The following is a 19,822-nucleotide window of genomic DNA, read 5'->3' as shown; positions in this document are numbered from 1 at the left end:
CAAATGGTGACCATAAAGGTGCTTATCTTAGAGATTCTGAAAATTATAAAAATTAAATGAGATAATGCATGTGAAGAATTAGCACATTGCCTGGTACATATTTATCAGTTAAATGTGAGTGCTGTCATTATTAACAGAATGTTTCAAAAACATTGAAATGTTAGATACATGTAAGTTACTTTTATCTCAAAGATACTGAGAAATACTTAAAAGAATTAGAAAAAATTAGCTGAGGCTGGGTGTGGTGGCTCACTCCTGTAATCCTAGCACTCTGTAAGGCTGAGGCAGGTGGATCGATCAAGGTCAGGAGTTTGAAACCAGCCTGAGCAAGAGCGAGATCCCATCTCTACTGAATATATAGAAAAAATTAGCCGGGCATGGTGGTGCATGCCTGTAGTCCCAGCTACTCGGGAGGCTGAGGCAGGAGGATTGCTTGAGCCCAGGAGTTTGAGGTTGCAGTGAGCTAGGCTGATGCCAGGGTACTCTAGCCCAGGCAACAGAGTGAGACTCTGTCAAGAGAGAGAGAGAGAGAGAGAGAGAGAGAGAGAGAGAGAGAGAGAGAATTAGATGAAAAGTAAGTTTAGATAGTGAATTTTAAGCATAACTTTTAAAAACAAACTATATAATACATTGTGACATAAAAATTTAGTATATTTTATATAGCTGAGTCATTTTGACTGTTTCTTCTTTTCACTAAATATGTATGTTGTATATATAATATGTACATATATAAATAGTACTTTAAGCACTTGTTATTGTGAACAAACACAACAGATAGAAGGGAAATATAAGACACCACCACTGCCCACAAGAACCTTATAGTCTAATTATAGTCATCTTAGGCAAAGGAAGACAACTACACTTGGAAATGTTGTAGCATACCTCTGAGTTTGAAGCAGCCAAGACCAAAATTTTTTTAAAAAGGAGAACATTGGGTTCCATTATTCACCATTATTTTAGAAAATAAGCATATGGATTCCAAATAAATGTATTTCCCCCTGAATAAGGCTCTAAGGGGATTTCTATGTTAGTTGTGTTTTCAACAGATGTGTTATTCATTCATTTGTTCAACAAATATTGAGTTGTACAAGATGCAAGACCTCTGCCCTCATGGAATTTACTTGACCCCTTTATCAAGGAGAGAAGTATTGAACAATAACTAGACAAATAAATGTTTAATTATAGCTATGATAAGTGTTAGCAAGAAGTCAGGGTGCCAAGAGAGCATGTAACAGAGGAACTTTACCTAGTATGAGGAGCAGAGAGGGCTTTTCTTCTCAGCAGAGTTTTGTATGGTAATTTTTTTACTGTCCATTCTCAATAAAAATTAAAAGCATAATGTCCAAGTATAGTTCTGTGAAATTGTTTCTTCAGAAAGGTAAATTAATTTTATCATGGCGTATAGCTATTCTGTAGTGTCGTTTGAAAAGAAGTAAAATTTAAAGAACCTGGGAGATTCCCGCTGTGCACCCCCAGGCCATCCCTCCCAATTATCTACCACCAAAAGGAAGTTCCTTATTTTCCTTTTTTTTGCTAATTTCTTTAAAGTTATAGTATGCATATTAGCTTATTAGAATAAATCCAATTTATTGAAAACCTATGAACTAAGAAATAAATTACACCATTTCCTAGGAAAATTATTTAGCGTATATGTGTAGCCTTCTGTGTATTGTAGAAATATATGTGGAATAAACAATGTATTTTATACTCTACATATCATTCTGTAACTTATTCCATATATTCTGGACAACCATGATCATTCATATCTTTTCAATGTGGCATTATATTCATGTTATAGACATATCAAAATTTACTTAACTTTTCTTCTATTGTTATGCATCCAGGTTAGGTATAATTCTATTATGAATACTGCTCCAGCAAATACAGTTGTTTATACACCATTGAAAGTATATATATTTCTAGAAGTTAGATACCTAGAACTAGAGTACAGAATATGTACACTGAAGTTTTGACAAGTGCCACCAAATTGCCCTACAAAAGCTTTATCAATTTATAGTCTAAGTAGCTATTACAGTGCTCCTCTCACACCATCAGAGGTACTGAAAATTATCAGTCATTCTCATTTTTGTCAACCAAATAGGTACAAAACTGCATTAAATTGCATATCTCTGAGCAATAATGAGAATGTCTTTTAATATATTTATTAGTTTTTTGTATTTTATTCCAAATATCCAGCTCACATATCATACCTTATTCCATAGGAGTTTTTAAAATCTCTCTTATTGAATTTTAGAACCTCTTTGTATATTAGGGATACTAACTCTTGATTATTTTTTTGTTGTTACAAATGTTTTCTCTCCAGTTGCTTATTACTCTTTTAATTTTTCACTTGATGTCACTTGCTACATAAAACTTAATTTCTTATAAATTCACATTCACATCTCTCATTCTTTCCCACATGTCTCCTGTGGTTTGTGTCTTACTTTATAAAGCTTTCTTAAATGGCTTTTGATAAGAGCGATATATAAGGAATTTGGAGTTGCTTTCTCTAGTAATTACTTGGAAAAATGCAGTCTGGTAGGGCAATGTAAACCAAGTGTACAAATAACTGTTTAGTAAGGACCAAGGATGTTGGAGAATAAAAAAAAAAAAAAAAAAAAAAACTGTAAATTATCTCTGGGACCAGGAAATTCTTCACAGAGGAAACTAGTTTGAAATGGGTCCTGGAAAATGGAAATGGGGAGTTAGGGCAAAAACAATTCAACAGAAGTTTTGATAAGAATGACAAAAGGAGAGAGTGAAGGAAATAGCAAGAATCTACTATTTAGTGAGTCCGCACAGTGTTCCAGACCCTATTCAGGTGTTTTGCATATATTATCCTTGTAAAATCCTCCCAACAATCTTTAGGGAACATTGTGTACGTGTATAAGCACAAGCATGTATGTCACTAACTTCTTGTTTTCACTGATGGATTTTGACTTTAGTGCCTTCTACTCCTGTACATCTTGCCAATGGGATGAAAAACTACCTAAAGAAACCTTCGTACATGCAAGATGGTGCTATAGATTCTTCTTCTGAGGATCACCACTGGCCACGTAGTACTCTGAGGCACATCTCAGAGAGCTCCTTTGGACTGTCTGGGGGCCTGCGGGAAGGAAGCCTGAGTTCTCAAGATTCCAGGACTGAGAGTGCCAGCTTGTCCCAGAGCCAGGTCAATGGTTTCTTTGCCAGCCATTTAGGTGACCAAACCTGGCAAGAATCACAGCATGTCAGCTCTTCCTCATCTGTAATACCCAAAGGCATTGAGAAAAAGAGGATTTCCACTGACAGTAACCAAAGCAAAGCTAAAAAGCCAGCCATTTCAGATGCAACAGATTGCTCTGACCATGGAGAGTCAGACATGGATGAAGCCACTTATTCCAGCAGCCAGGATCATCAAACACCAAAAAAGGCATAGTTTAATTTTAATCTTTTGAGGGTTTTTTTGCTTTGTTAAATAATAAAGCAAACAGCAGCAAATATATTACAGAGCAGAATAATCTACTACAAGCTTCTTATATTATTCTGGAAAGGAGAAATAGTCTATATCTTCTGCTACTAACTGCTACTGCATTTGATGCTATGTTTCAAAGTAATTAAAAGCTTTGAATACTAACTCAAAAATGGCTGTTACTCTGCGAACTTACTACCTAATAACACAAAGGACAGAATATTCAGATTATGATTTTCTTACAAGTTGTTCGTGTCTTATATATTTAATGTTTATATTAATACAAGAACTTTAATATCTGAAAAAACTGTTCCTGAAACTTACTATGCATAGCCTAAATTCTTCTGGAGTTCTGAATAGGTGTTAACAACATTGAAAATTGTTCATTCCTAAAAATGGTATAAATTTAAAATCACATTCACCAGCAGTTTTAGAAAAAACCTAATGCCTTTTTTTCCACTGAAAAATCAACATTCCTTGAAAGAAGGTTGTGCCCTTATATATAAGGCTTAGGTATCATTTCAGTGTTTACATTGGATTTGTAAATATAAGCAAAGAAAACATGAAGCCTACTCATTTTAGAGGCTCAAGTTTAAAACCATGACTTAATATATATTTTTGAAGAAAATGAAAATATTTTGTAAATTTGGAAATATAAAAAGCACTTAGTAGGGATTATGTAAAAGCCAGGTTCAAAGCGGGTTCTATTTAGGTTTTTCTCTGTTGTATTTAGCTGTTTAACCTGAAGCAAGTCCTTTAATCTTGAATCAGTGAATTCATTAGACTAGATGATCTCTAAGATCTCTCTCAAGCCTTATCTTTGTCAACACTATCATTAATATCTTGCTTTTTCTTAATTTTTCCAAAAAACGTATGTTTGTCTTCTAGTAATAATTCATTTTGACTCTAACTAGAAATCCTTTTTTTTGTTTGTTTGTTTTTCTTTGTTAAGGAACCTTCCTCCTCAATGAATACATGCAACAAAATGAATTTTAAAACTTTTTCTTCATCACCTCCTAAACCTGGAGATATCTTTGAGGTTGAACTGACTAAAAATGATAACAGCTTGGGGATAAGTGTCACGGTACTGTTTGACAAGGTTTTCAAATGTTTTCTCTTCTTAATTTCCAGCAGCCTTTGTATATCAATTTATTATTTGAATTATTTTGCTCCTAAAGGACACTTGTCATATATTGCTAACATTAAAATTGAATCATAACCTAAAACTTTTTAAAAATTGACTGTGCTAGTCATTTTTTTCCTGTGGTTCAAAAGAAATTAGACAAATGCTGCCTTTTTCCCCATACATTTCATACTTACTTAATCTTAATATAAGCTTGCAAAATATGTATAAAATTAATGCATATGCTTTATTTACATTTGACAGTTTCTGCATGAGCATAGATTAATGAAATGATATATCTTTAACCTACATCCTGAATAATTAAAAACCATGTATATTTACATATATTTTCTCTCCATAATATATAATACCTTGTAAACATGTTTAATATCTTAAAATGAAAAGTTCCCAAGGAATATATGTATTTTTAAGGTAGTTAAAATATGAGCATTGAGTACTTGATAAAAATTATTTTAGAATTTTACTAATGAATATGCTATTCCAAATTGTAATATTATCATTTATCATATTTAGAGGATATTAATAATTATAAAAAGCCATTTGGAAACTATAGAAACAGTACTATAAATATATTGAGGTCAAAAAGAAAACCTAACTTTCTAGCACATTTTAAAATATTGTATTACTTTTCCTCTGGCACTTAATTTTTTTAGAAGTTTATTGTCTTATTGTGATCTCATCTGTATCATAAAAAACTTTCTCTACTGAAGCCTTTTTAAAATGAAAGAAAACCTTTTTTCTTCACACATGGCATTTGCTTTCAGATTAGCAAATATGATCTAAAGAATATTATTTCATATACTTTTTCTGATAACTATGTTCTCACACTAATTTTGCCTAGATAGATTTTGCTTTCTGCTTGCTCATAATGCATGATGTAGACTTACAAAGGAAGAGCAATTCTTTATATAGTCAAGATCTTGCATATTATTATTTGCTGAATTAAATACAGAGTTTTGCTAAAAATATACTGCTTTGACATTTGAAAAACTTAGCTACTAATGTTCTTGGTTGAAATAATTGCCCATGCTGATGCAATGCTACTGCTTTGGCTGATGAATTGAATTCTTAGTAGGGTTCAGATTTGAAATAGAGTGTAAAACTCTTCATATTTTAAAATATTATTTTCTTTTCTGTTTAGGGAGGTGTGAATACCAGTGTCAGACATGGTGGCATTTATGTGAAAGCTGTTATTCCCAAGGGAGCAGCAGAGTCTGATGGTAGAATTCACAAAGGTATAATGTTTGCATGTATGTAGGAATTATATAGATGAGTTTCACAACAAATAGATAAGAAATTACAAAGTTGATATTGACCTTCAAATTCATACTATAAAATAGGGACATACTCAGTTATAAAACTGCACATTAAGAAACTCCTTCAGAAAGAAATTAAGTAACATATTAAAGAAACTCTGCAGTGCAACTTTGTCCAGAATTTGTCTGAGACTATCCTCAGACAAATCAGTATGAAATAAGACCACCCTATTTTAAAAGCATGTAGAATCTTATGACTTATTTCTTTTCAAATAACTACCTAACTTATAGGTGATCGTGTTCTCGCTGTCAATGGAGTTAGTCTGGAAGGAGCTACCCATAAGCAAGCTGTGGAAACACTGAGAAATACAGGACAGGTAACAGATCATTATATCAACTTTTTAAGATACCTTAGAAGAACATAATAATGTATGATTAATATCAATTCTCATTGAGATCTCTAAATTTATTAGTTCATGAAAAAACCAAGCCTGATTTCATGTAACCATTCTAAGGGTTTTTTTTTTTTTTTCTTTCCAAATTGAGAAGCAAGTATTATAAGAAGAGGTTTTACTGAGGAAGCTGGCTTTCTATGTCCCATTTACCTCTTATATTACCAAAAAGTTATCTGACAGAAAATGATGGGTTTACATTTTTTAAATTTTTTATAAACATAATTTTAATTGTCTTTTACTCCTAGTAAAAGGCTAAATTCATTATGTTCAAATAGTCTTTGGGTCAGAGAGTTTACCATATTACTATTTTTTTTTTTTGAGACAGAGTCTCATTTTATTGCCCAGGCTAGAGTGAGTGCCATGGCGTCAGCCTAGCTCACAGCAACCTTAAACTCCTGGGCTTAAGCAATCCTTCTGCCTCAGCCTCCCTAGTAGCTGGGACTACAGGCATGTGCCACCATGCCCGGCTAATTTTTTATACATATATTAGTTGGCCAGTTAATTTCTTTCTATTTTATAGTCGAGACGGGGTCTCGCTCTTGCTCAGGTTTGGTTTTGAACTCCTGAACTCAAACGATCCGCCCGCCTCGGCCTCCCAGAGAGCTAGGATTACAGGCGTGAGCCAGCGCGGCCCAGTTTACCATATTATTTATAATGGTTTTTGTGTTATAGTAAAATGGTGATTTTTTTCTAATACCTAAGTTTTCTATAGCATGTTTGTTATTGTCATAGATTTCTAACATGTTTTTGTAATAGATTTTTTTCTTTTTAATCAACTGTCCTTCCATACAGAAAATAATGGGCACTTGAGTTTGAAACTTTTATTAATAATCCTTGTTTTTGTCTATTTTTCTCTTCCTCTACCTATATTTTATTGGACCAGGTAGTTACTTTAAATGATTTTATACCATCAACTATAGAAAGTCCTGAAAATTTATCTGTTTTCTCATCATTCTTCTAATTAATGAAGTGCTATTCCATTCATCCAGGTGGTTCATCTGTTGTTAGAAAAGGGACAGTGTCCAGCATCCAAAGAACATATCCCTTTAACACCACAGTGTACCCTTTCAGATCAGAATGCCCAAGATCAAGCCCCAGAAAAAATGGTGAAGAAAACAACTCATGTTAAAGACTACAGCTTTGTCACTGAAGGTCAGACCTTGGGAAATTATCATCTCACCTTTAAATTACTCCTGGCTTATTTAAATTTGATTTTTAAATGTTAGATTACAATTCATGCCCTAGTTTCTTTAATTATTCTTGTCAAGTATAAATAATAATCTGATGCGACACCATACGGAATTAAAAGACACAAATATACTTGGAGCTCACAGAGTCTGAAAGACTTTGGATAACGAAGTCATGCAGGTTATGGTCATTTAATAATGCCTTAAATAGTTGTAAAATTCAAAAGGGAAAAAATAAGCATAAATAATTGCTGAGAATGCTTCAACCCTGTGTGAAACCTTGACTCTTAATTTTTCTGTATTTCTATTTAATTTTATGGACTAGTGAAGCTAACCTTAGGCAGAAATTCACCTAGTAGTTCCCAGATACTGGTCTTTGTTCTACCAACTATGCTAGCCTTTGAACATTTCACTAATTGGTAGTAAAAATAAGAAAATTAAGAATGATATATTAGTAGTTTTTCATGAGACTAAATATGTTCATAATACTGCTACATACTCTTTATTCTGGGATTCCATCTGTGTTCCTTTTAAGGAGTCTTTTATAAGTGATGGTGGTAGTATACAGTAATTGTTTTTTATTTTAAATCCATACTTGATTACACAAATGTTAGGAACTCTGAATCAGTCCCAAAAATAAGGAGAAAAAATAGCCCAGACTATATTTTTTCTGATTATGAAAATAAAATTAGCATGCCTACTTTATCACACTGTTCTTTATTTCTTCAATCATTCTTTCTTTAAATTATTTTCTGGTTATTTTTCTTCGAATTTATTTTGCTATTAGAATTTTATTGGAATGCCACTGCAATTTATCTGGATTAAATGATACCTCACCAAAATATTATAATGTCAACTTACTTCCACATACCCTCCTCTAGTGCAATTTGTTGATTAAATTAAGATTTCTTAGTGATAGGGAGATACTGTAAAATGGGATTTGAGCATAGTATTAATATAAGCATGTGATAAGTACATATAAAGTTGTAAATATTATGGGGAAATGGGCTTTTTAAAATGTCTGTATATGTATATGTAATCACAGCATGTTAAGAATATTTAAATTTTTTTTATATCTTTTTCTCCAGAAAATACATTTGAGGTAAAATTGTTTAAAAATAGCTCAGGCCTAGGATTCAGTTTTTCTCGAGAAGATGATCTTATACCTGAGCAAATGAATGTCAGCATAGTAAGGGTTAAAAAGCTCTTTCCTGGACAGCCAGCAGCAGAAAGTGGAAAAATTGATGTGGGAGATGTTATCTTAAAAGTGAATGGAGCCTCTTTGAAAGGACTGTCTCAGCAGGTGAGCCTGTAGAATGTAGAATGCAACATTTTTAATGATGAGATGGATTGGCCTTTCAAGATGGCTTTATAATGCTGTACCTTCATTTGTCATTCATGGTACCCCCCAGGAAGTTATATCTGCTCTCAGGGGAACTGCTCCAGAAGTATCCTTGCTTCTCTGTAGACCTCCACCTGGTGTGCTACCGGAAATTGATACTGCTCTTTTGGTGAGACCTATGAAAACTAATTTATTTTTTTATAGTATATCAATATAGTGATTAATTCAGCTGTACTGGTTTCATCATGGATTGATCTCCTGGGTTATATGTAGCAACTTCTTTAGGAGTATTATCTTGTGTGTGTCACTTAACCTCTTTGAGTATATTCCATAGTTATAATATATAGTAATTCAATTTACTTTCTTTTCTCTCCTTTCCAATTCTAGGATTTCAAGAATTTGTTTTCTGAGCATAAATAGAAAAAGACATAAAGTAATGGTTACACAAAACTTTTTGTCTATTTCTTCATTGAACCAAACAAGGAAAAGTCATTCTCATTCTGAGCTAGTGTGGATAAAAATGAGAGTTATTTGAGATTTTTAGCCTTTTGTTTTTAACACTATAAGTCACAGAGAAAGAGATGTTTACCCGGTTTACTGTCTTATGTGTTAAGGAAGAGCTAAGGAATCTACAATCTATTTGATGATAACTTACAAATTGCATACTGACAGGTCAGAATCTATAAAGAAAGACTGCCTTTGGCCTTTCCACTTTAAATAGTCTTCCACTACCAGTGAATGGTAACTCCTGGATATGAAAGGCAGGATTATCTGGGCCAGAAGCTTTAACCCTATTATTGGGGGAAGGTAAAGTTTTAGGAGGACATTAATAAGAAAGTAACATTTCTGTAAGATGCATTATAAATAGCATTTTAAAGACTTCATTGATTAGGATCTCAATCATTGACAGGAAGAAGTGAATGGAACTCTTTTGATGAGTATATGGATTGATATCAGTTTCTAGAAAACAATTGGAAAATACTTAACAAGCCTTTTTTAATACATCGTATGTCCTGACAGTGTATAAAATTACAAGGAAATAGAAACTCAGGTGAAAATTTACAAAGAAGTTCTCCTAGATTTCTGTTAATAGTGAAAAGCTAGAAATAACTCTGTAAATAATAAAAGGAGAAGGCTGAAATAAATTAAAGATATAGCCATCCATAGGACCATTATCCAGGTATTAAAATTATTTCAAAGCATATTTAAGGCCTTCAGAAAATACTCATGATAGAAACCTAAATTTTGAAATAGAAGATAAAGTACAATGTGCATTAATTTAATTCTGATGTAAAGTATAAATTATACAATATTAATAGTGAATAATTTTATATATGGATACTTTCTCTAATGAGCATAAATTAGTTTTATTGTCAGAAAATCAATTCAATATTTTGGTAGAAAGCCCTGTTGTTCAATAGGTTAATTTTTAATTAAATGTTTCTAAAATTGTCCAATCTAAAATGTTCTGCAAAAAAAAAATAAATAAATAAATAAATGTTTCTAAAATTAATATAAGTTGTCACACTCTGATCTTTTTATATGTGTTCATTACAGACCCCACTTCACTCTCCAGCACAAGTACTTCCAAACAACAGTAAAGTTTCTTCTCAACCCTCATGTGTGGAGCAAGGCACTAGCTCAGATGAAAATGAAATGCCTGACAAAAGCAAGAAGCGTTGCAAGTCCCCATCCAGAAGAGACAGTTATAGTGACAGCAGTGGGAGTGGAGAAGATGACTTAGTGAAAGCTCCAGCAAAGATATCAAATGTGACCTGGAGTTCAGCTTTGCATCAGACTCTAAACAACATGGTATCACAGGCACAGAGTCAACAAGAAGCACCCAAGAGTCAAGAAGATACTATTTGTACCATGTTTTACTATCCTCAGAAAATCCCCAATAAACCAGAATTTGAAAACAGGTATTGTCCATATTGTGTGAAGCACTGAAAGCAACTGACTATTTTTAGTAACAGTAGCAGCAACATAAATTTCTCTAAGAATGTAATGTGTCTATGTGTGAACTTCACAGTGGTTAGATAGGTGATGACTCTATTGGATGTCTAGCTGTTGTGACTGACAGTTTTAGTTATCAAACCAATAAGCTCGCAAGCCAGTCAGCCTGAGCCTTGCTTCCCTCTTGAGCAGGTTTACTAGTAATTGAGAAAGTTGTTTATATTTCATGATCAATCATTCTACTTAACCAGAAAGAGAAGAGACTTATTGAGGTAATGATGCAGTGGGAAAGTAGGGAGCAGAAATGTAAAGGTAAGAGGGAAAAGAGGATAGAGAGTTTGCAAAAGATAAACAAAAGATGTGCAAAAGACATAGAAGATGGGGAAAGAAGAAATGATTGAAAACGTAGAACAGCGCATACGTTTCTCTTTGTATGCGTAGAAAACGCATACAAAGAGAAAGACCACATCTGTACTTCTGATAGTTATTTATGCATTTTACTATTTGGTTATGTCTATGTATATCCAGGTCAAGTTTTATTTTTCTTTCTATTCTTTCATCCAAAATAATCATAGGTGTAAGACTTTTATTCTTCTCTTATTTCTTCTTTTCCCTATGTCGAAATACACAATAGGCTTCTGATAACATTATCTTAATCCTTGAATTAACAACTAAGAATCAAAAATATATTAATTTAACCCATCTTACTGACTTTATCCAGCTTAAAGAGTTTCTTCAAAATAGAACCTAGGTGGAAAATAAATTATTGGTAATATTAGCATGTAGTAGATATAGAATAAATTCATACTCCAGAGTCAGACAAAAAGTAGCTAGAGTCTCAGTCAAATTCAAATGTGAATATTTGCTGAGCATTTTCTGTTTTTGGCACAAACTTCCAACATTGACATTGGAATGTATTTGAAAGTAGTCTTACTTCTTTTTCTCTGTAGTAATCCTCCTTCCCCTCTACCACCGGATGTGCCTCCTGGGCAGAGTTATCAACCCCAGTCAGAATCTGCTTCTTCTCATTCGATGGATAAATATCATACACATCACACATCTGAACCAAGTAGACAAGAAAACTTGACATCTCTGAAAAATGACTTGGAAAACCACCTTGAAGATTTTGAGCTGGTGAGTTGTTTCATTTGTATTGTTTAAATTCCATATATTCTCAAGGAAGATGTAGACATAGTTTCCCTTTAGTTAGAGAAAAAGCTGACTTTTAGAGTTGCTTCATATCTGAGTCTATTTAGTGGATCACATATCTGGTATGTTTCTCTGTGAAGAAATTAGAGAAAAGGGGAGAAAGACTTGAGTATAAATCCTGACACTAGCATTGACTTACTGGAGCTTAACAGACACCTGAGGAAAAATCACTTCATCCTGAGTCTTAGTTGCTTTGGTATTAAATGGGGCTGGCAACCTCACAAGATTACGGTGAAACAGCATATGTAAAGCACGTAATATAGCATCTGCTACAGAGTAGATACTTAGTAAATAATATTTTTGTCTGTTTCTCAAATTCTGATTAGTTACTTATTTAAGTTTAAACAATTTTGAATATAATTTTTTTCTCTTCCACACATTTTTGTGTGCCCAAATGGAATTTGTTTTGTAATGACAGCCCTAGAACTTCTAAACGTACAAATTAGATTTAGAAACCAAATTTCCAGGTGTAATATCTTTTACATTGATTAAAAGTCAGCCTTTTGGGGGGAGGGGGGGAAATGGGCATTTATTGAAACCTTAAAATCTGTACCCCCATAATATGCCAAAATAAAAAAAAAATTAAAAAAAAAAAAGTCAGCCTTTTTAAATACTGCTTTTATTATCTAAGTAATAAATGTTTATTGTAGAAAAATCATAAAGAAGATTAAAACCACCTATAATCTTCCCACCCAAACCATTAACATTTTGGAGTTAATCTTTCCAGATATTCGTTTGCCTGTAATTTTGTGTATGTGTGTGTGTACCATCTACATTTTCATCTTCACTCTTAGCAAGAGAGTGAAAATCATCTTTGAATAATTTTTCTTAGAAATTTGTCATCATTCATATAAGCAAGCTCTATGTCTCAGTTGAAATCTTTCAAAAATATTTCGTTTGTTTGCACAACTAAATGAATGAAGTTGTGAAATATAATCACCAAAAGACTTCATATTTTTACCAAAAAGAAAACTTGTCTTTTGTGGTTCTTGGCATCTATCTCGGTTGTTTAAAAATATGTGAAGAATTTTCCTGACTCTTACCTCCAAAAACATTCTTTTTTTTTTTTTTTTTGAGACAGAGTTTCGCTTTGTTGCCTAGGCTAGAGTGAGTGCCATGGCGTCAGCCTAGCTCACAGCAACCTCAATCTCCTGGGCTCAAGGGATCCTTCTGTCTCAGCCTCCCAAGTAGCTGGGACTACAGGCATGAGCCACCATGCCCGGCTAATTTTTTCTATATATATTAGTTGGCCAATTAGTTTCTTTCTATTTATAGTAGAGACGGGGTCTCGCTCTTGCTCAGGCTGGTTTTGAACTCCTGACCTCGAGCAATCCACCCACCTCGGCCTCCCAGAGAGCTAGGATTACAGGCGTGAGCCACCGCGCCCGGCCCAAAAACATTCTTTGATCATCAGAGTATAATCACTATTGTGTCTTTGTTTATCCTGAAAATATAAGAATGGAAATGTAAGTAAGTTCTGTTTGTGCTGTATCTAGACAATCAATAATGTTGTACTTAAACCCAACTTTCACATGGGGAGCAATGGGGGGACATTCTATCTAGAGTTGGACAGACCTGGTGTCTTCACTTGGGCAAGCTAAGTAACCTTTTAAGGTTTGGTTTTCTCCTCTGTTAATCAAGGAAAACAATAGTCCTCTTTCTGTTTGTCTGTGGAGCAAAATAGACAACCTAAAGGAATCACTGTTTTCTTCCCTTAGGAAGTAGAACTCCTCATTACCTTAATTAAATCAGAAAAAGGAAGCCTAGGTTTTACAGTCACCAAAGGCAACCAGAGTATTGGTTGTTATGTTCATGGTGTCATACAGGATCCAGCCAAAAGTGACGGAAGGCTAAAACCTGGGGACCGGCTCATAAAGGTGAGACATTTAAGAGAAACGGAAGATTTGTGCAAACATAGCTAAAGAGCAAGCCAGGGCTAGAAAAAGAAGAAAAAGGCTGAATTAATATATTATAACACTGTATTTCTCTGTTTGGTTTATGCTTTCCTTTTCTACCACTTAAAAGTAAAGGCCTTATATAGTTAACAGTTTGGGAAATGCTTAAAGTTTCCTTTTTAATTTTAAAGTTCCTTTAATTTCAATTAAGGCATATAACAAGCTATCTCAGATCTCAGGGACAGAAAGTTTCTTAAATTACTAAAATGATAAATTTCCTAGATTAGCAAAATAATGAGGCATTTATTAGGGATTTTACATTATTATTTCACTATAATGGCTTGATCATTTTGCCTGTGATTTCCACAATAAAGGGGAATATCAATAAATTAGAGAACACATTCTATAAATTAGAGAACACAAGCATGTGCATGTCATGCTTGCTAATATATATTATATAAAAAGTTAGGGAAATTATTATATTTTCTTGGCAATTTAGCTTCTCTGTTGTAAAAATTATAACCCTAACTTGTCTCTTTCTCATTTTTGTAGGTTAATGATACAGACGTTACGAATATGACTCACACAGATGCAGTGAATCTGCTCCGAGCAGCACCCAAGACAGTCAGATTAGTCCTCGGGCGAGTTCTAGAATTACCCAGGATGCCAGTGTTGCCTCATTTGCTACCTGACATTACATTAACATGCAACAAAGAGGAGTTGGGTAAGGAAAATTCAAGCTTTGTGCAGTATAGTTTTTTTGGCTAGATTAAGAATAAGTATTCATATAACTAAGAAAACAAATATTTTGTATTCTTTCAAGGTTTTTCCTTATCTGGAGGTCATGACAGCCTTCATCAAGTGGTATATATTAGTGATATTAATCCAAAGTCAATTGCAGCTACTGAGGGTAATCTCCAGCTATTAGATGTCATTCATTATGTGAATGGAGTCAGCACACGAGGAATGACCTTGGAAGAAGCTAACAGAGCATTAGACATGTCACTTCCTTCAGTGGTGTTGAAAGCAACAAGGTACTCTGCAATTATTTGTGAGTTTTGTTTGTGTGTGTGTGTGTGTATTTCAGGTTGTTGATTAGACTAATGTACTTGTAAAAGATATCACTGAATTAGTTATTCATAGACTAAACTAGTAGGACTCAGTAAAGTGAGAACAGACTTCCTGGTAGGAAATTCCTGGTAGGTTTTTGAGAACACCGAGTGGGTAAGTGTTTGGATACGTGTTTGCAATTAATAGGATGGTTACTACCCATCCAAGTAACAGAAAGTACAACTTTGTTTAAATAAGAAAGGGAGGCCTGGCAGTGGCTCACACCTGTAATCCTAGCACTCTGGGAAGCCGAGGCTGGAGGCTTACTCAAGGTCAGGAGTTTGAAACCAGCCTGAGCAGGAGCGAGACCCGTCTCTACTAAAAATAGGAAGAAATTAATTGGCCAACTAAAAATATATAGAAAAAATCAGCCGGGCATGGTGGCACATGCCTGTAGTCACAGCTACTGGGGAGGCTGAGGCAGGAGGATTGCTTGAACCCAGGAGTTTGAGGTTGCTGTGAGCTAGGCTGATGCCATGGCATTCTAGCCTGGGCGACAGAGTGGGACTCTGTCTCAGAAAAAAAAAAGAAAGGGAATTTCTTGGTTTATGTTAGACTTGAAAAAGTCTAGAGATAAGGTGATCATCAGGTATAATTTGATCAGGGTTCAGTTATTCCCCCTTCCATGTATCAGTTTCCTTTATGGTAGTCAAATGACTGCTTTAGTTTCATGCCTCACACCTGCATACCACACCATTAGAGCAGTCTTCACACAGAAATTTCCCCAATCAGGACTATAAATCAGTACAGCCGCTATAGAGAACAGTATGGAGGTTCCTCAAAAAACTAAAAGTAGAACTGCCATATGACCCAGCAATCCCACTGCTAGGTATATGTCCAAAAGAAAGGAAATCAGTATATCCAAGAGACATCTACACTCCCTTGTTTATTGCAACACTATTCACAATAGCCAATATATAGAATTAACCTAAATGTCCTTTGGTGGATGAATAAAGAAAATGTGGTACATACACACAATAGAATATTATCCAGCCATTAAAAAGAATGAAATCCTGTTATTTGCAAAACATGGATGGAACTAGAAGACATTATGTTAAGTGAAATAAGCCAGGCACAGAAAGATAAATTTCACATGTTCTCACTCATATGTGGGAGATAAAAATTAAAACAAACTCATGGAGATAGAGAGTAGAATGATGGTTAGTAGAGGCTGGGAAGGGTAATGGGGAGAGGGTATTAAATGGGGGTGGTTAATGGGTACAAAAATATAATTAGATAGAATAAATAAGATCTAGTATTTGGTAGCACAATAAGGCAACTACAGTTAATAATTATTATATATTTTTAAATAACTAAAAGAGTGGAGTTGGAATGTTCCTAACACAAAGAAATAATAAATGTTTGAGGTGTTGGATATCTCAGTTATGCTGATTTGGTCATTACATATTGTATGCCTATATCAAAACATCACATGCATCCTATAAATATATATAACTATTATATACCCATAATAAGTAGGAAAAAAGGGGGGTAAGAAAGAAACATCATCAATCACTATTAAAGCAAGTATTGGGTGCCAATTGCCTTAGACCTAAATTAAGGTGAGTCACCGAGTTGAGGCAAAGGAATAAGAATATATAGATCTCCTAGACTTACCTACTGAAAAACCCACCATAAATTGAAACTATCGGCCGGGCGCGGTGGCTCACGCCTGTAATCCTAGCTCTCTGGGAGGCCGAGGCGGGTGGATTGCTCGAGGTCAGGAGTTCAAAACCAGCCTGAGCGAGACCCCGTCTCTACTATAAATAGAAAGAAACTAATTGGCCAACTAATATATATAGAAAAAAAAAATTAGCCGGGCATGGTGGCTCATGCCTGTAGTCCCAGCTACTTGGGAGGCTGAGACAGAAGGATCCCTTGAGCCCAGGAGACTGAGGTTGCTGTGAGCTAGGCTGACGCCATGGCACTCACTCTAGCCTAGGCAACAGAGCGAAACTCTGTCTCAAAAAAAAAAAAAAAAAAAAATTGAAACTATCATAAGTAAAAATGCATTTAAAATACCTAATCAACCAAATACCACAGCTTACTAACCTCTAGCCTACCTTAAACATATTCAGAACACTTATGTACCCTACAGCTGGGCAAAGTCATCTAACACAAAGCCTATTTTATAATAAAATGAATATTTCATGTAATTTATTGAATACCGTACTGAAAATGAAACACAGATGGTTGGATGTGTACTGAAAGTATGGTTTCTACTGAATGTGTCTGACCTCTACCGTGATGAAGTCCACCCCATCATAAGTCGGGGCCTGTCAGTACTGATTGGCCTAAGCCAGTTATGGACTATTCCCAGAGCTGGGGTAGGGTCAATCCTACCCAAACTGCTTGTCTGCCACCCTGGAGGCATGGAACTACCACATCCACTCTACCTCATAACAGTTTCACATTATAAAAAATGTTAACAATAACTTTTCTTTCACTTATAATGGAAATAACAGTTCTGGAGGTTAAAAATACAAAACGTGTCTCACTGTGCTAAAATCAAGGTGTCGGCAGGGCTGCATTTCTTCTGCAGGTTCCAGGAGAAAATCCATTTCCTTGCCTTTTCCACCTTCCAGAGCCCGCCAGCATTCCTTGGCTTATGGTCTCCTTCCATCTGCAAAGCCAACTACTGCAGTACCCTCTACATCTGTTGCTACTTCTCTTTCTCTGACTCTGAGTTTTCTGCCTCCCTCTTTCACTTATTAGGCCGTTTGTGATTACAGTGGCCCCACCCATATCAAAATCCTTAACTTGATCACATTTGCAGTCCCTTTTGCCATTTAAAGTAACATTCTCACAGGTTCTGAGGATTAGAACATAATCATTAAAACATAAACATCTTGGGGGGTGGGAGGTTGTATTATTCTGCCTACCACAATGTACATGAATCCAAGCTGTCTATATTACAGACTTAAGTTATATAGAGGGAAAATTCACCTCTTTGTTTATGAATTATTTCTTTCAAAATAGAACTTAATATATTAAGTCATTGATAATGAACTTATCTGTTCCTTCTGAATCTTTAAATTAGATTGTATACTTTTTTCTTTCAATGTAATCCCTGGCCGGATTCCTTCATATGTTTCTAAAAATTGGATTGACCTAGTTATTTTCATAGGTCTAACTGAATGTTAAGTAGTGGGGGAGGAAAGTGTTCAAACAACTATGAAAATATTTTTGTGAAAATTAACATTTCTGCTAACCTTAGGTCTAGCTGAATGTTTTACCTCAAAATTAGTAGAACACTCTTCACCCCATCCCTGAAGTCACTTTCTTTTATTTTTCTACTTTTATCTTAGATAAATCACTAAAGATATATTAATAATAGTTACAATTACTTTTCCCTTCATTCTTCTAGCTCTCTCTCCACTGTTATATATATGCCCTCTTTTATTAAAGTCCACAGGGTAGCAATAGTGGAGGGATGTAAGTTTGTGGTAATTATCTGTATGTCAAGAACTGTTAAGGGTCTGGGATTTTACCCTATTTGCAAGTTAATAAGCTAGCCTATTATTGTTTCACGGATGCTAGCAGAAGGCATAAAACTCCTGGATCAGAGGTAAAAGACTTATTACCAATGCATAGCAAGCAGCATGAGCATGGTGTTGGTGACAGTTCCCCTTGTCCTCTAAGTCCCATAATGGTGCTGTATATAGGCCTAGAGGTTTCCTACACATGCGGTGGGTTGTATTGTAGAAGAAGACTGATATACAACCTGCCATTTTATAGCAGCCTGTAAGAAAGCTTGTCTTTTGCAGGAGGAGAGAAGTTACCTCATTCTTCAAGGTTGTTTGTTTATAAACACAACCTTGATAAATAGCTCAGATAAAAAGAGATCAGGGCCTTGTATTTTGGGGCTACCCAGCAAGAATATGGGGCTATGGGGCTACTCCACACAGGGATGCTTAGTGCCCGTAGCTTATTGCCTCTCCCAACACTGTACACCTTAGGTGATCTCCCTGTTCCCTTTGGTATCAGAAACAGTAAGATGGTATTCTAATCCTCTATTTCCAAAGTGCTATTTTTGGGGGCTGTTTTTTACATTGGGTGGTATCATTCTTCTTATAATCCTTTGAATATAAATATTTCATCTAGAGTTTTCACTTTAAATTATCTATGAGAAAAATATCAGGGGCTTTGTATGTATAAAACTTAGTGGCCTGTGACTTCTAAGTTAAACTCTCTTTAAACTATCAACTGAGTGACAGTGAACTAAGTTATTAGGTCATGAGTGTTTTAAATGGAAGCGGCAACAGCGTGATGTTTTGAACTGAAGCCCAAAGAAAGATTATGCAAGAAGTGATTCCTACTCTTTTTGGATCAAGAGTCTCTCCTTCCAGGAAATATATAGATGAAGAGACTCCTAAATTGTGTCTACAGCTTCAGGGAGTGGCTGGGCCCCCTGAAGCCCATCTAGAATAAAACTTCTGAGGCTAGTTAACAGATGGTTCAAAGGATATTTAAACAAATATCTTAACTAGTTTTCAAGTGTCTTTTCTTTTTTTGCAACACAGAGATGGTCATCCAGTGGTCCCCAGTTCAAAGAGGTCTGCCATTTCAACTCCAAAGTCAACCAAAGCCAATGGTAAGGATATAGTCATTTTATGACATAAGTACGGGTGGATTATCCCTAATACAAAAATCTGAAAATCCAAAATGCTCCGGAAATCTGAAACCATGTGAGCATTGACATGACACTCAAAGGATATTCTCACTGGAACATTTCAGATTTCGGATTTTGGGCAGTACGCGATGTTGCGCGCCTATAGTCCCAGCCACTCAGGAGGCTGAGACAGGAGGATCGCTTG

General features: G+C 34.9%; 1 protein-coding gene across 8 annotated transcripts in view; it reads left to right on the top strand.

Annotated features, from left to right (window-relative positions):
- PTPN13 (protein tyrosine phosphatase non-receptor type 13) overlaps positions 1-19,822 on the top strand; it is a 174,388-nt gene that overhangs the window by 122,514 nt on the left and 32,052 nt on the right. For 4 of the 8 annotated variants that reach the window (XM_075998654.1, XM_075998655.1, XM_075998651.1 and 1 more), the window contains 13 exons: positions 2,946-3,412; positions 4,404-4,550; positions 5,737-5,830; positions 6,143-6,228; positions 7,296-7,458; positions 8,582-8,796; positions 8,906-9,004; positions 10,393-10,757; positions 11,742-11,925; positions 13,719-13,877; positions 14,448-14,619; positions 14,719-14,929; positions 19,529-19,599. In XM_075998654.1, the coding sequence (XP_075854769.1) occupies positions 2,946-3,412; positions 4,404-4,550; positions 5,737-5,830; positions 6,143-6,228; positions 7,296-7,458; positions 8,582-8,796; positions 8,906-9,004; positions 10,393-10,757; positions 11,742-11,925; positions 13,719-13,877; positions 14,448-14,619; positions 14,719-14,929; positions 19,529-19,599 (2,433 nt within the window). The remainder of the gene's footprint in view (positions 1-2,945; positions 3,413-4,403; positions 4,551-5,736; positions 5,831-6,142; positions 6,229-7,295; positions 7,459-8,581; positions 8,797-8,905; positions 9,005-10,392; positions 10,758-11,741; positions 11,926-13,718; positions 13,878-14,447; positions 14,620-14,718; positions 14,930-19,528; positions 19,600-19,822) is intronic. The other 4 variants (XM_075998656.1, XM_075998652.1, XM_075998650.1 and 1 more) reach the window with 2 other exon arrangements.

This window comes from Microcebus murinus, chromosome 29, assembly GCF_040939455.1.
Source record: "Microcebus murinus isolate Inina chromosome 29, M.murinus_Inina_mat1.0, whole genome shotgun sequence".
Classification (NCBI taxonomy): domain Eukaryota; kingdom Metazoa; phylum Chordata; class Mammalia; order Primates; family Cheirogaleidae; genus Microcebus; species Microcebus murinus.
The sequence above is the reverse complement of the archived record's forward strand: the minus strand, read 5'-3'. Positions and strand labels throughout refer to the sequence as shown.